This window comes from Strongylocentrotus purpuratus, unplaced genomic scaffold (assembly GCF_000002235.5).
Source record: "Strongylocentrotus purpuratus isolate Spur 01 unplaced genomic scaffold, Spur_5.0 spur5_scaffold_19, whole genome shotgun sequence".
Taxonomy (NCBI): domain Eukaryota; kingdom Metazoa; phylum Echinodermata; class Echinoidea; order Camarodonta; family Strongylocentrotidae; genus Strongylocentrotus; species Strongylocentrotus purpuratus.
This window is the reverse complement of record NW_022145604.1, coordinates 2,285,372-2,301,756: the sequence shown is the minus strand read 5'-3', so window position 1 is coordinate 2,301,756 and position 16,385 is coordinate 2,285,372. Positions and strand designations below refer to the sequence as shown.

Genomic DNA, 16,385 nt, shown 5'->3' with positions numbered 1-16,385 from the left:
AAATGGACACAGATAGACACAGACAGATGAAGAGAGACAGATAGAAAGAGACAAGTAGAGAGAGAGAGAGACAGATACAGAGAGAGGGACAGATAGACACAGACAAATGGAGAGAGACAGATATACAGAGACAGATAGAGAGAGAGAGAGAGAGAGAGAGAGAGAGAGAGAGAGAGAGAGAGAGAGAGAGAGAGAGAGAGAGCAAGAGAGATATACAGAGAGAGAGAGAGAGATAGACACAGACAGATATGGAGAGAGACAGATATACAGAGAGAGAGAGACAGATAGACAGAGACAGATATATAGAGATAGATAGAGAGAGAAAGAAAGAGAGAGAGATAAAGAGAGAATGAGAGAGAGAGAGAGAGAGAGACAAATAGAGATAGACAGAGACAGATGGACAGAGAGGGAGAGAGAGAGACAGATAGACAGAGACAGAGACAGAGACAGAGACAGAGATATATACAGAGACAGATAGACAGGGACTAATAGAGATCGAGATACAGATATAGATAGACAGAGACAGAGAGAGACAGATATACAGAGATAGATAGAAAGAGAGATAGAGACAGATAGAGATAGACAGAGACAGATATACACAGACAAATGGAGAGAGATGGAGAGATACAGGTAGAGAGAGAGAGAGAGAGAGAGAGAAAGAGAGAGAGAGAGAGAGAGACATATAGATAGAGACAGATAGAAAGAGACAGAGAGAGAGACATATATAGAGAAATAGAGAGAGAGAGAGAGAGAGAGAGAGAGAGAGAGAGACAGACAAACAGAGACAGAGAAACAGATAGACAGGGACTGATAGAGAGAGACAGATAGAGAGAGACAGACAGACAGAGACAGGGAAAACAGAGAAACAGAGGTAAGGGGGTGATAAAGACATTAGAAGAGAGCTAATAAGGTTAGAGGTGAAGTGAGCAAGGGAGAGTTAAGAGAACAGAGGTACAGAGAGGAGTACTAAGGGTAAGATAAACAAAGACCATTTAAAATACCAATATTTCCTAAAAATTCAGAAAATTTGAAATTGTTGTCCATCCGTTTTTCTTTTTACTATCTCCCACCTCCACTCCTTTTTCCCCCTTCCATCTCTACATGCCCTCTTCTATAATGTATAAACATGCACATTATTGGCAAAAATATTATTTATGCATCTCAAAATTCTTTCTCTTTATGATATCCCTCTACAAATCAGATTGTGTTCACATCTCTCCCCTCTTTCATTCTAATCCTATCTGTATCTATTTCCATCTTACTCATTCTCTCTTAATCTGTCGTCTGTATGTCTGTCTCCCCCTCTCTCTTAATCAATCTTCAAATTTATGAATATCAACAAGAAATTGTCACCTTTTGCTCAGTCTCTCTTTCTGAATCTGCCCGTCTTGCTCCCTCTCTCTGATTACATCTACAATGTATCATATTCAGAATCTCATTACCACTCTCTCTTCACACCAGCTCCCCAACCCCACCTCCAGCCCCATCTTTCTCTCTTTCTCTCTCTCTCTCTCTCTCTCTCTCTCTCTCTCTCTCTTTAACTCTGTTTCTACATTTTCTGTCCTCTTTTGCTCATTGCTTCCCAACATATAATAAGTGTACACACAGCCGTTTATACATTTCAATCTGAAATTTATTTCTCTCTTTATCAGTCTCCATTACAGTAGACTGTGTCATTGATTTCTGTAATGTATCTTAAGTTAAAAATATTGATTTTATTTCATCTGAACTTCCGTTTTTCATAACAAACCACTTCTGACTTATAGTCTCAAATCTTCCCTTTTTTTGTTAGTATATCAACTCTTTTTAATGGCACCTACCACTGTGGCGTAATGTCGGCCCAAGAATGGAGAAGCGCTTTGTTTTGAGTGCATCAGCAATAGGTACATACCTTTTATGAAAGTCACTATATTTTCTTTTCTAACTCTGATTATCAACTATTTTCTGAGCATATTGATTTAGATAAAACCGTTGCTCAGCCAAACTAAAACAACTTGTAAAACAACAGAAAACAAATCCCAATGTTTTTCTTCATACATGCACAGTGTATGTTTGTGCTAAATGGAACATTTGCACAAGAATATGATTTCCAAGAGCTTTTCTTCGATTATCAATAGAAGAGAATATCATGCATATATTTTCCTTTACTGTACATGAATTATGTGATTGTTCATGATGTGGCAAAGATCAGACAGGCCTCTGAGCCTGGCCCACCTCCTTCTCTATCCATCAGGAGAGCCTCTGCACAGCCCAGTGCAGTAAGGGTGAAAGATAAACACACAGGGAGCAATCATATTAAACAAACCAAAATGAAAATGATCTGTTGAGACGTTACCTGTGGGAGAATGAACTGTATTCATAGAAACATACCCCTGTACATTTATTACAAGGCATCATTTCATGAAAGCCTGAACATCCTATCTAAAAGTGTTAAATTCAATACATGCTATTCAATGGTTTGTCAGCTTGTGAAATGCTGCCCTGATAGACTGCAGTGTTTACTTCTTCAAATTTTTCAAATATATTTGACCATCCTCCCTCAAGGCTGCTTCATATCCTAACCTCCCCAAGGCTTCGTTGTCTGCAACACCTTGGCTCTTGAGAGAAAGTAGAAAGGCCTGGTTCTCAAGATTGTTCTCACAAAGATTACGGATGGCCAGTATGGCCCATTGGTTGATGAATGCATTCTTGCTGTCGATGTTACACTGCTGGAGTATGGTAGGAATTCCCTTCAGTTCTCGAACCCTATCCTGATTTCCTCTGTGGCGGAAGCACATATTCCCAATGAGCTGCACCAGGTTTCTCTTGAAGCCGTATCCTGGCTCTGCAGCTAAAGAAGCGTCATCTCCAGTTCCAGCGCCGTCTTGTCTGACGCTGAAGGCATTGTCGCTGCTACGTCCCACCTGCTCCACCATATCTAGCAGCCCCAGACTCGTTTCCAGGACAAAGTCCATGTCCTGTAGGAATGGCTGAAGGTCCGTTTCAGCAGATGCTGCACAGAGAACTTCCAAGAGAGACATCACAAGTTGAGGATTCTGGTCCTCTTCATCACGATCTTTCATGGCAAGGGCCAGGATGCAGTGAGCAGTGCTTTTGAACTTCTTGGCAAAGCACGATAGTGTTGAATCAGATATGGCATTATCCGCCTCTGGATGCTGCTGTCGTGACTCGGAGGAAACGCAGGCACCAGCTATGTGGAGTAAGAGAATCTGTGAGGAGATGCTAAGCTTGTCAAATAAGGAAGAGGTGATGACAGAGGACTGTAGCATTAACTTCACAAGCTGGAGACAGAAGTCATGTTCACTTTCCTCTGAACAGGCGGCCAATACAGCCTCCATGCTTTCCGAAGCATCTACAGTCTCTGCAAAACTTATAATGTTATCCGAGCATTGCAGGACAGTTTGCAGAAGCATGCAGGAGTACTGGTTTAGCTTTCCATCAGGAACACACAAAAGAGGATGGATCAAGTCGTGGATGATGTCCTTCCATACTGCCCTCTGACCAGCCTCATGACCGCTGGCTAGATTAGTCAGGAATTGAATACAACATCTCAACAATACAAGATACTGCTCTTCCAATGACACTGTCTCTACAAGATACCTCAGAAGCTGCCGTACAGCTGGGATTGCTAATGACCTCAGCACTGCCTCCTGGTTTTCCACACACTGGGCGCAGGCATTCCGAAGACACCTCAGACATTCTGTGCAACATTCAACATTGAAGACTTGCTGACTCGTTAGAGCCTCTACACACTGCTGAAAGTAATCGGTCAAGAACCGAACGTTGTGTAGAGTCAAGGTTTCCCTGAATGAGCTCTCCCTTGCACCTAGTGTAAATTCTTTCAGAGTCTTTAAGATGTCACTTGGTTCCCTAAGTGTGCCATCAGAATACATGCTTTTGATTAATGAATCACCTGTTTTACCATCCATGATGATAGGCTATTGGTAACACTTCTCCCCTGATAGCTAGGTATCTGTAATAAAAAAGAGCAAAGTGAACAGCATAGAACTCACAGCACATAGTAACAATCTATAAATTACATTTTAGATGCATAAGTCCAAAAAAGCCAAGTTTTGGAAATGACAGATCATTTACTTATTATCATTTGGAAATGTAAGGTTACTGAACATATTATGTATTACACATATCAAAATTTGAGAAATACAAAATGTCCATACACTGAAAAATTAAACCATCTACATAAAATCTCTAACTTTTCCAGATGTATTTTCGAAAAATTTAGAATAGACTCACAAATCTATTTTCATTTTGAATTTCAGGAGAAGCCATTACAAAATTTCAACACTTTTTACACAGGTAGAATTAAGGCACCACTATCATCTAAGAGGTATTACTGATTAGTAGAGTCCATTGGTTATATATTTTCTGATTACATTATCTATATCATGTCAATAGTTTGCGAGTTGGATATATTGCACTATTAAATGTATTACCTGTATTGAAATCAGTATGCAGTTAGTGCTGTCACACAAGACCTCCAAGCTTCTTGTGAAGAAAGTAGAACCCTCGCTAAAAGTAGAATAAGGCAAAGAACCGTAAAACATTAAACAATCAAACCAATTTTGTTCATGTAGCACAACTTTATTTTTTTAATTTGCAACTGGCAGCAACTTATTCCCAAAGATAATCAACAGTGGCTTATGTATTCCTTTCTTTAGCCATCTACATAATAGACAAGTTGAATATCCTAATCAATATGCATGGTGTAGAGACTAATTGAACATTAATACAAATCTTTAAGAAAAAACCTACAGACCCAGCCACGCTGTCGACTTCTGATTTCTCTCAATGCTTTATACTGAATTTAGATACCACTTAGTTCCTGTAGGCAATGCATTAGAAATATTTAAAATACTTTCAAAACATAAAAAATGTTGAATTATGGATAATTCATCTTAAAATACCCAGTACTTGTGTATCTGTAGCTTAAATGCTTAATACTCCATTACATATTCCATCTTTATTCCAACAATTGACTTACATCCAGCTGCCTCTGTTGTTCAGGTTGGCCCTTCTCTGCTATATGAGCACGGAATTCTTTCTGAATGCACCTCTTGTAGTAATGCTGATCAGTGTACCGCAGATTTGTGCCTTCTCTTAACAATCTCCTGTAGAGTCCCAGCACTGCCTGCCTAGACCAGGCAATCTGAGCCGTCATCGTCAGCTGCTAGCTTTTTGGCTGACAGAAACTCACCTGAGAGACAAAGAAAAAAAAAAGCTGATATAAAAAATTCCATAACATCCTAAACATGTGTATGTACGGTGCAATACCTCCACTTCTAAACTGCAAGTACACAGTTAGAAAAAGGATTGCATTGTCCTGAAAAAATGCCTAAAATTCAACCAAATGAGCTTCAATGTTGACCCTAGTCTACATGTATTTATTCTGCATCAAGAAGGTATTTTTGAGCATTTTTTGTATCTTTTTCAGTCATTTTAAACTCAACTAGATTCTAGAGCATTTTTTTAAAAAGAATGTTCTGGAAGTTTTGACTAATTAATAAGGGAGCTGGTCCAAGAATAAGGTAAGCTGTATGTAGTTGGTCTTTGTGTTCAACTACCACATGCAGGGGAAACTTCTGCAATCAGTGAAAGCTGAAAAGGAGTGACAATTGACTGCCAGCTGAAATTCCATCAACATGTATCATCAGCGGTCAGTAAGGGATACCAACTACTGGGAATAATGAAAAGAACTTTCTCCAAACTGGATACGACAACACTACCGATTCTATTCAAGACCCTAATTAGACCACACCTAGAATATGGGAGTGTTCTTTGGCATAGCAGATTTAAAGAAGATGCAAAGAAAATCGAAAGAGTGCAAAGAAGATCTAACAAATTGGTTCGAGAAATCAAGGACCTCCCATATCAAGAAAGACTTAAATACATGAACATGTACTCTCTGTTCTACAGAAGAAGAAGAGGAGACATGATCGCAGTCCACCAGATCATGCACGGATTAGTTGACATCCCACAAGATCATTTCTTCTCCCAACCTGCAAGTAGAAGCAGATCCACGAGAGGGCACTGTCTCAAGATCCAGAAAGAACACTGCAGACTGGATGTTAGAAGTAAGTCTTTCAGCAGACGAATAATACAAGACTGGAACAGTTTGTCAGAAAATATAGTGGTCTTGGCAACAACGGACAAATTCAAAAGACACATAGATAAGCATTGGTGGGAGTATCGCTTTGATCTCCCATGACTCCACTCCTGTGCATGCGCATACACTCAGTAATAAATCCAAAAGGCTAAACCTAGAAGCAGTGACCGGGAATTACAGGCCAACGCCTTCTACCCGTACTAGATGATGATGATGATGATGAAGGATCGTCCACATAAACAAGGATATCTTTGTAAACAGTGACAAATCGTATCCTGAAAAATAAGGATCTTCCACATTTTTGTGCATACCTACGGTTACCGATCTGCAATTGGCAATGTAAAAAACAGATTCATTGATGAGGCTCCAAAATCACTTATGCAGCACAGAGACTTTCACATTATGAACAATAAATCCTTGGGAGGACGGACAACTCATAAAAGTAGACAGTGAACTGGGGGTATTTTATAAGGTATTTTATAAGGCTTAATCATTTAAAAAAAAAAGATATTGTATTGCCCTTTTTAGGTGCCATAACACGAGTCGGTCAGTCAAAAAATCTTCTTTTTTTTGGTAGGAGTCTAGAAATCTACTAACTTTTTTTTCTTTCTTCTTCGGGCTGATATTTCTCAGTTTTGAATGCTTAAATCCTGCCATTGTTCTAATCTGGGAAGAAATTGTAGAATTGTCAATTACCCGATCAACATTTGTCATTTCAGAAGAGAAATGAGATTCGCAACTGTCTGAGAAGATTTAATTATCGGAAGTTCGGAACAAACAATGTCTAGATCTAGATCTAGATCTAGAATCTTACATCGTTTCTTTCAAAGTTCAATTGGACCGAATTAGCTTTGACAAATGCTGGTGGTGTGCGTGAGGCTGTTGGAGGTGACTTGATATCGAATCTACAGGCAACTACAGTTGCCGTTGCGTCGCGGTGGTGCTTCGCTCGCAGGATGACGGCGACGTAAAATTTTAACTTCGAAATCTGCTAACACCAAAATAAATGTGTGGGGACAAGTGCGGTACAGGTCGTATTTTCGAAGTCTACCCAGTGGCAATTGTGGGTCGTCAATTTCTAGAAAAATCAAACACTTTTCATTAATTATTCATTATTTCATAAAAAATATCGCCTGGTTAATTTTTTGGCTAGTTTACTTGATAAAATTACAACTAAATAATTTACTTACCCACACCGTCCGCATTGAATGAAGACAGATGGTCCGATTGCACAACTTTAATATAAGGGTATGACAGAAAACACAAATCATAAAGGAAAAATAAACTGAATAATTTTTTTTTTTTAATTCGGCCAATTTATTTCTAATTGATTTACAGTTAGCTTAAATCAGAAAACATATCAATAGTATATTTTTCTATGAGAAGAAAGCGGTTAATCGTTAACAAATGATCATTACAACTTGATGAACTCCACTTCAAACTCATTTGGCAAGAAGAAAAAAATCACTGATTAACAGTTTTTAGCATTTAACAACCAGCGATTAGAAAAATGAAAGCAATTATTTAACTCTATGTCCTTTATATAGCTGCATACTTTTCTACTGTGCATTTAGATTGAACCAAACTGCTCTACATACATCAAATAGGCCTATACCCATGTTTATGATCAATAAATTATCATCATCTTCATCATGATGAACATCATCCTCACTGCTATCACCATCATCATTATCATCATCATCATCATCATCTTCATCTTTATCATCATCATCATCATCATCTTCATCATCATCATCATCCTCATCTGCATCACCATCAATGAAATTTGTATTTTCAATTACTTATCCGTTTCTGCTTAATAATAAATGTGTTAATATATTCTATGAGTTTTTGTCTGGGGCTGTTTGTATTATCAAGCAATCTGCTTACAATCTGCAAACATATAATGTATTATAATGTTTGAGGAAATTTAGTATTTGTTACAGTTTATCATTTCGTTTTTGAAAATAACAGTTTATATATATATTATGTATTTACTAATTTATGATTCATTGTCAGTAAAATACTTATTGTACTTTACATTATTGTTATAGAAAAACTGTAAACTTACATGAAAGCAGAAGAAAATAAAATAAAATAAAAACATCATCCTCACTGCTATCATCATCATTACCTCCACCAAACGATGATGTACATGAATCACTGTCATAATCATCCATTTAAAAAGAAAAAGACAATAGGAATTATAAAAAAATAAAGTTATTTCCAAGTAGGCTTTATTCACTTCGTAAATGATTCTATAATATGCATAAAAATAAAGCATTTCCCAGAGTTTAAAAAAAAAAAAAAAAATGAGTTTGAAGCCAAATTAGGCTTATGACGTGCTTATGACGTAAGACGGGGCCCTGGGTTACGTTTCACGAAAGGTCTGACATATCATTAAAACGTGTGTGCATAACATTACACTCATTTCAATAGGAGTCGGTGAACCTGTACTTATGATGGTTTCCTGACACGCTGCCCTGGAGCATATAGTGATCAAATTTGCTTTTTCCCTCCCAGGCACAAATGATGCTTAACAAACAATACAGTACATAACTGAATGCTTTGCATTCATTACAAAATTATATATCAAACTAGAGTGCCAATAATGTATCTCAACATTATTTACACAAACACTTATACATGTAGTGTACATGTATGCCAGTAAAACACATTGAAAAAAACAGAGAACTATATTTGCACATGATATTTATCTTTGATAGCAAACTGTGCTAGAGAAAACCAGAACATCAGAGTAGACTTGTGAAAGTTGGAGTTAAACCAGACCAAAAGAGAGAAATTGATGAACTTGATATATAAAGTTGCAATCTCTACATGTATGGGCTCTTTAAATTGGCTGAATCATTTATGTCTCTGTGATGTAGTGGCAGACAACTTTCCAATTTGTTCCAACACACAAAATTACTAAAATTTCAATTTTTCAAAAACGTTTGACTTGGAAGGGTCTATTTTCTTTAGAAAACATATAATCACAGGCTATCCATAATCTATTTTTATTTAGAGTAGTGCCCCAAGGGAGAAGACACTTAGGAATAAAATAGAAATTAATGATATTTTTGTACACAACAAACTGGAAAGTTGTCCACTGACCAAACTGCCAATTTTAAATTTGCAAAGACTTTGTGATCAAATATTTCAAACATTCATAACTTTCTTATTATTGGTACGATTTATTTCAAACTTCGCCATTCTTTTTATCTTAATTCTTCTGCTTTTGTACAAATGAACTTCTAACAATGGTTGAACTGCCCTTCAATTGCAATAAAATTGACAGTAGATTGCCGAACTTGAAAAACATACATCTGAAAATATATACCGTCAGATAGTAATAATACTGACACAGTCGTCACTGGAGCACGAGTCATAAAATCCAAAGACATCAATGTCAGATAACAATACGACCTGGAAGTCTGAAAGTCCTTATCAAATGGAAAACATTAAAATGTGGAAACTGAGCTGTCCAATATCAAGGGTTCTTCAACATGAAGTTAACAAAATAAAGTTAAATAAAGTTAAAATCTAGCCCCTTATACATGTATGTCACAGACAGGATTGTGCTACTCTCAGGAATATCATTTTAATCACATAATTTTCCTTTTAATATCAAAACAATAGTGAGACAGTGACCAGAATTTAACATGAATCAATAACAATACTGACAACATCATTTCAATATTGTTATATTGGATTAAAGTCCAATTAAAAATAGCAATACCCCTCCCCCCCCCCCCCCCCCCCCCCCCCCCTAAGCATAATCATCTTACATTACGAGAGGATATGCACGTCATCATCCCCAATCCTGTATAACTTTTTGTCATTTTGTCATTCTAAAAATTTGTCATGATATTTAGAATAACTTGGTGACATGTTTATGCAGAAAACAATCCATGATGAAGGCATCTTAAATAGAGCTGCCTTGGAAAGAAATGACACTTAGAAGATAGGATATCAGTGACTGTTTAATAAGAAGTCAGATGCCGTCAGAAAGACATTTCAGATATTTGGATGGCAGATCATGGCACGTAAATGAATATGTACAAAAATAATTGATTTTTTTTCCAATGACTGTTTAACAATTTGATTACATCTACAGTTATTGTAAATGCCTAAACACAGTATTTTGCCATCTACAGTAAATAACTGTAATAATGATAATAGAAATATTGTTGGATATCTTTATACCTCACATATCCACCACGCAAGGTGCTCAAGGCACTCCGATATTATCCCGGCTCTGCTAGACTACCAATTTCGATGCTCAGAGCATTTAAGGAACAACGATGGAATTTTAATAACTGTAACAACAACATTATAATGACATCTAGACCCAAGTACATGGTATCTCAAAAACTTAAAACAATATTTAGATGGCATCAAACAATTGTTCATATATAGTTTAATTCCACTTTATCACACTTTCCTTTGATGGCATCTCTATGTAACCACATTCAGTGCACATCACAAAGACTTACAATACTCACACGTAGATGGCATCTCAATGGGTGGAATCTTGAATAACATCCATGGCATTTCAATGATTGTTACAGATAGATGGCATCTAACAACATTTTGATTGCATTTCAAAGACTTAGAAGAAGATTGTGCTGGCAAATCGATAACCGTTACAACGAGATCGATATGACATATAAAGACATAAACAGGATTGACACAGCAAAACGAATCTGTCACAACCTCTGGGCTCCGTTGCACAATGGTAACTAGTATAAGAACCTTAATTTTGATTGGCTGTTGAGCCCTGTTATCATGATGGCAAGTTACCATCAATGGTAAGTTTTATACAACAGGGCCCTAGATAGCATCCAATAGCTCTGTTCTCACAAATATTTCATGTTGATTCCTCATTATAACTCTTTCCTACTGATTGCATTGATGTTCTGAGCCTATGGTATCTGATGTCACCTAAAGTTATCAACCTTGATCATCAGCCCAATCTCTTGTCTCTTCTTTGATTTCTCCTTAGATTCTCCTCCACCGAGGGAAACTGCATTCCTTCTATCACGTCTATTTCTTCTCTTCTCCTGCTCTACCTCCTCCTTTCGCTCCTTCTCTCTATCATCTTCGATGGTTGTGAAGTCATCCTTCCTGAAAGGGTCATCTTTTAAGTCCTGCATTACAAAAGATAAAAAATTAAATATACGATTAGATTTGAGAGTAGTTTGAATAGCTTGACAGCTGCGTTGAGAACACAGTGAAGAGATTATACACGGAAAATCAATGATGATTTTGAAAAAGAACAAAATGTAATATTCATTTAGTAATGCAGTATGAATAGCTCTAAAATTGTAAATATGATCAAACTAGTGTAGTAATAATCAAAGGGACTACCTATATTTATCAACATTGCTAACTACATAATCTCACTTTGTATTCTGATCTTCTGATCTATTTTCTTTTTCCAGATGCATTTTCAAATGTATAATAGTTCAGAAAACAAATTGCATTTTTACGACAAACCAACAACTGATGCACCCATCTAGTTTTTAGATATCATTGGCTCTGGTATCCCGATCTGCATTTCTAGAAGGCCAAATAAAAATTGTAGACAAGAAAATGCCCAGATATTACACATGTTTGCCAGGCCGTTGAAAATAAAGTGGACATTATCATCACAGATCCTCCTGCCCAATTCATTAAACAGTGAAACCTGTCTATAAAGACCACCCAAGGGAGACAAGAAAGTGATCTTTATATACAGGTTCCTTTAGAACATGTTACAATGAGAAACCATTTTCAAGGGAAACAAAAAATATGGTCTTTGTAGACAGGTGATCTTTCTATACAGGTTGTCTTTCTATACAGGTGGTCACTAAAGCTGGTATGACTGTAGCTGGAAGAGAAAAGTTGGGACTTTGCAAAATGAAACTTACCACGACACCAAACACGTCTCCATCTCGTAGAAGGTATGGAGCATGCTTCAAGTTGATTGCTTTGTGAGTTTGAGCTTTGCCCTTCTTCTTCCCTCCTCCTCTCCCTTTCCCAGTCTCTGATACCTATAAGATTAGGGGGGTAATGAATGGGTCATTAAAGCTAATCTTGAGCCCTGGTATGGCCATCGTTTGTTGTGACAACATGGCTATAATTCTTTCTGGATTGTTTATCCTGCAGATTTTTTGAACCAGTAAAATAAAAACGACCTCACAAAAACTTGCTGAAAATCATCTTCAATAAAAACCACTACTCTCTTGCACACATAGTGACATTTGTTAAGCACAATGGCGTCGGGCCAACTTACCTTGATTTCCTTATCTTTCTATGCTCATTACTCAGCCCCTATACATTTTCTTCCACAATCATTTGGCACATATCATTTATTTGTAATCTTGAACATCCAGTGTAAGTTTTGATGGGTTCTGTGAGAATCTATTTTCTATTACTACCAGAACTCAAGCTTATCTGTAAAGTTTCTCATTTCATACTGATTCTACAAACCATGTCCATGTCTATGTACAATTGCATTACAAGGTAACAGCAGTGCTCATGAGCTGCACATCTCTAAAAAATCTGTTTCTGTTAACATGATAATAAAAATAGTCTTGCGACACATGACGAAAACTAGATGGAATTCGACTGCGCGCAGTCGAAAATGATGCCTCCGTCATAGAGCAATTTTACAAACCGAAACGGAAGAAATTTTTCAAATTCAAGTTCAATTGTAATCCATTAACATGTTCTCAGAATATCGTGATTACAAGCAATTTCTCATATACATATATGACCCTTTGATCTTTGACCTCATGACCCTAAAATCTACTCAGTTCATTGGCTCTGCAAGATTTCCTGAGATAAATAGTAATCCATCTGTCAGTTCTAATGAGAATGCGTCCACAAGCTATTTTTGCATACATAATGAGCCCATGACCTTTGATCTTATGAACCATTCATTGGCTCTGCAAGATACATAAATGATCTAAGTTTGGCAGGAATCCATCAATCTGTTCTAATGATAATACGATCACAAGCTATTTTTGCATACATAATGAGCCGCATGACCTTGACCTTTACCTCATGACCCCAAAATCTAATCAGTTCATCAGCTCTGCAAGTAACATACATGACCTAAGTTTGGCAGGAATCCATCAATCGGTTCTTGAGATAAGGCGATCACGAGCTGTTTTTGCATACACAATGTGCGCTGTGACCTTTGACCTCGTGACCCCAAAATCTAATCAGTTCATTGGCTTTGCAAGATACATACATGACCAAAGTTTGGCAGGAATCCATCAATCGGTTCTTCAGATAACTAGATCACAAGCTGTTTTTGCATACATAATGAGCCCTGTGACCTTTGACCTTTTACCTCGTGACCCCAAAATCTAATCAGTTCATCAGCTCTGCAAGATACATACATGACCAAAGTTTGGCAGGAATCCATCAATCGGTTGTTCAGATAACGCGATCACGAGCTGTTTTTGCATACATAATGAGCCCTGTGACCTTTGACCTTTGACCTACGTGCTCCAAAATCTAATCAGATTGTTTTCCTATAGTGATACACACTATCACTAAGTTTGAAGTTTAAATATCCAGTGGTTCTTGAGATATCATGATAACAATCTCAATGTATGGAATTTCATAAGTTGACCTCTGTGACCCTTGACCTTTGACAATCGTGCTCCAAAATCTAATCAGATTGTTTTCCTATAGTGATACACACTATCACTAAGTTTGAAGTTTAAATCTCCAGTGGTTCTTGAGATATCATGATAACAATCTCAATGTATGGAATTTCATAAGTTGACCTCTGTGACCCTTGACCTTTGACATACGTGCTCCAAAATCTAATCAGATCGTCTTCCTATGGTGATACATACTATCCTTAAGTTTGAAGTTTAAATCTCAAATGGTTCTTGAGATATCGCGCTAACAAACTCAATACAAGGAATTTCATAAGTTGACCTCTGTGACCTGTGACCTTTGACCTACGTACTCCAAAATCTAATCAGATCGTCTTCCTATGGTGATAAATACTATTCCCGAGTCTTAAGTTTAAATCTTAAATGGTTCTTGAGATATTGTGATAACGGTCAAACGGGATGGACGGACGGACGTACGGACGGACGGACGGACGGACGGTACTACTCACGACAGTATGCTTGTGAGATTTTTGTCTTGTGTGTCTGAAAAAAAGGGGTATCTTGTGTGTCTTTTCATTTTTTCCTTCTAAAGACTACTTGTGTGTCTTAATTCCCAACTTCTTGTGTGTTTGTCTAAAATTAAATGAAAATGCATCTTGTGTGTTTTTTAATACAATATGTGTTGAGACTGGTTTTTAAAATTAAAATTAAGGCTTGTATGCCCAAAAGACATTATTGTCTACCTCTATCCAAGTCAGGAAAATTAAGGCTTGTGTCCCGCAAAAACACATCATTTACCCGCCTAAGTCGTGAAAATTGAGGCTTGTGTGGCAGAAAAGACGATCAGCTACCCTGTCCAAGACAAGAAAATTAAGGCTTGTGTGCCTAAAAAACTTGATGTCCAAAAAGTATACAACTATTTATTTGTGACTTTTGAATGACCAAAAAATTGATTTATCTTTTTTCCTCATTGAATAGAAACATCACACACATATAATACAGGTAATGCAATAATATTCCAATGCTGTGGAGGATCCAATGAAAAGCCAAGGAGCTTGTCATGGCAGAAAGATTATTTACCCCTGTCCAAGTCAAGAAAATTAAGGCTTGTGTGGCATAAAAAACATTACAGGTATTATATACCTCTGTCCAAGTCATGAAAATTAAGGCTTGTGTGGCAGAAAGACATTACATGTATTATATACCCCTGTCCAAGTCAAGAAAATTAAGGCTTGTGTGGCAGTAAGACATTATTGTCTACCCCTGTCCAAGTCAAGAAAATTAAGGCTTGTGTGGCAGAAAAACATTACATGTATTATATACCTCTGTCCAAGTCATGAAAATTAAGGCTTGTGTGGCAGTAAGACATTATTGTCTACCCCTGTCCAAGTCAAGAAAAGTAAGGCTTGTGTGGCAGAAAAACATTACATGTATTATATACCTCTGTCCAAGTCATGAAAATTAAGACTTGTGTGGCAGTAAGACATTACATGTATTATATACCCCTGTCCAAGTCAAGAAAATTAAGGCTTGTGTGGCAGAAAGACATTACATGTATTATATACCCCTGTCCAAGTCATGGATATTAAGGCTTGTGTGGCAGTAAGACATTACATGTATTATATACCCCTGTCCAAGTCAAGAAAATTAAGGCTTGTGTGGCAGAAAAACATTACATGTTTTATATACCTCTGTCCAAGTCATGAAAATTAAGGCTTGTGTGGCAATAAGACATTATTGTCTACCCCTGTCCAAGTCAAGAAAATTAGGGCTTGTGTGGCAGAAAGACATTACATGTATTATATACCTCTGTCCAAGTCATGGATATTAAGGCTTGTGTGGCAGTAAGACATTATTGTCTACCCCTGTCCAAGTCAAGAAAACGAGGGCTTGTATGGCAGAAAGACATTACATGTATTATATACCTCTGTCCAAGTAATGAAAATTAAGGCTTGTGTGGCAGAAAGACATTACATGTATTATATACCTCTGTCCAAGTCAAGAAAATTAAGGCTTCTGTGGAAAAAAAAAATTACATGTCTGCATTTAAAGTGAATTTTGATGTGGAATTGGGAAATCTTAATGAATTTTGATATTTGGAATCTCAAAGTTTGTGAATTTCAAAGTTTAAATTCATCCAATGTACAGAAAGCCAGTACAGAAAGCCAGTTCTGTGGCATAAAAAACACATTACATGTATTATATACCTCTGTCCAAGTTATGAAAATTAAGGCTTGTGTGGCAGAAAGACATTACACGTATTATATACCCCTGTCCAAGTCAAGAAAATTAAGGCTTGTGTGGCAGTAAGACATTATTGTCTACCCCTGTCCAAGTCAAGAAAATTAAGGCTTGTCTGGCAGAAAAACATTACATGTATTATATACCCCTGTCCAAGTCAAGAAAATTAAGGCTTGTGTGGCAGTAAGACATTATTGTCTACCCCTGTCCAAGTCAAGAAAATTAAGGCTTGTGTGGCAGAAAAACATTACATGTATTATATACCTCTGTCCAAGTCATGAAAATTAAGACTTGTGTGGCAGTAAGACATTACATGTATTATATACCCCTGTCCAAGTCAAGAAAATTAAGGCTTGTGTGGCAGAAAGACATTACATGTATTATATACCTCTGTCCAAGTC

The 16,385-nt window shown here is 37.0% G+C and overlaps 2 protein-coding genes across 3 annotated transcripts in view; both read right to left on the bottom strand.

The window, feature by feature from the left end:
* Window positions 1–1,615: 1,615 nt before the first annotated feature.
* LOC577443 (ataxin-10) lies at window positions 1,616–7,366 on the bottom strand. The gene is made up of 4 exons (XM_003727898.3): window positions 7,315–7,366; window positions 5,003–5,215; window positions 4,455–4,530; window positions 1,616–3,973 (listed from the first exon to the last, which is right to left on the bottom strand). The coding sequence occupies exon 4, from the start codon at window positions 3,927–3,929 to the stop codon at window positions 2,499–2,501; it is 1,431 nt and encodes a 476-aa protein (XP_003727946.2). The 5' UTR covers window positions 3,930–3,973; window positions 4,455–4,530; window positions 5,003–5,215; window positions 7,315–7,366; the 3' UTR covers window positions 1,616–2,498.
* A 3,305-nt stretch (window positions 7,367–10,671) lies between these two features.
* LOC577573 (ubiquitin carboxyl-terminal hydrolase 40) overlaps window positions 10,672–16,385 on the bottom strand; it is a 46,505-nt gene continuing 40,791 nt past the window's right edge. For both annotated transcript variants that reach the window (XM_030990015.1, XM_030990014.1), the window contains 2 exons: window positions 12,037–12,159; window positions 10,672–11,274 (listed from right to left, as the gene is read on the bottom strand). In XM_030990015.1, the coding sequence (XP_030845875.1) occupies window positions 11,065–11,274; window positions 12,037–12,159 (333 nt within the window). In that variant the 3' untranslated portion in view covers window positions 10,672–11,064. The remainder of the gene's footprint in view (window positions 11,275–12,036; window positions 12,160–16,385) is intronic.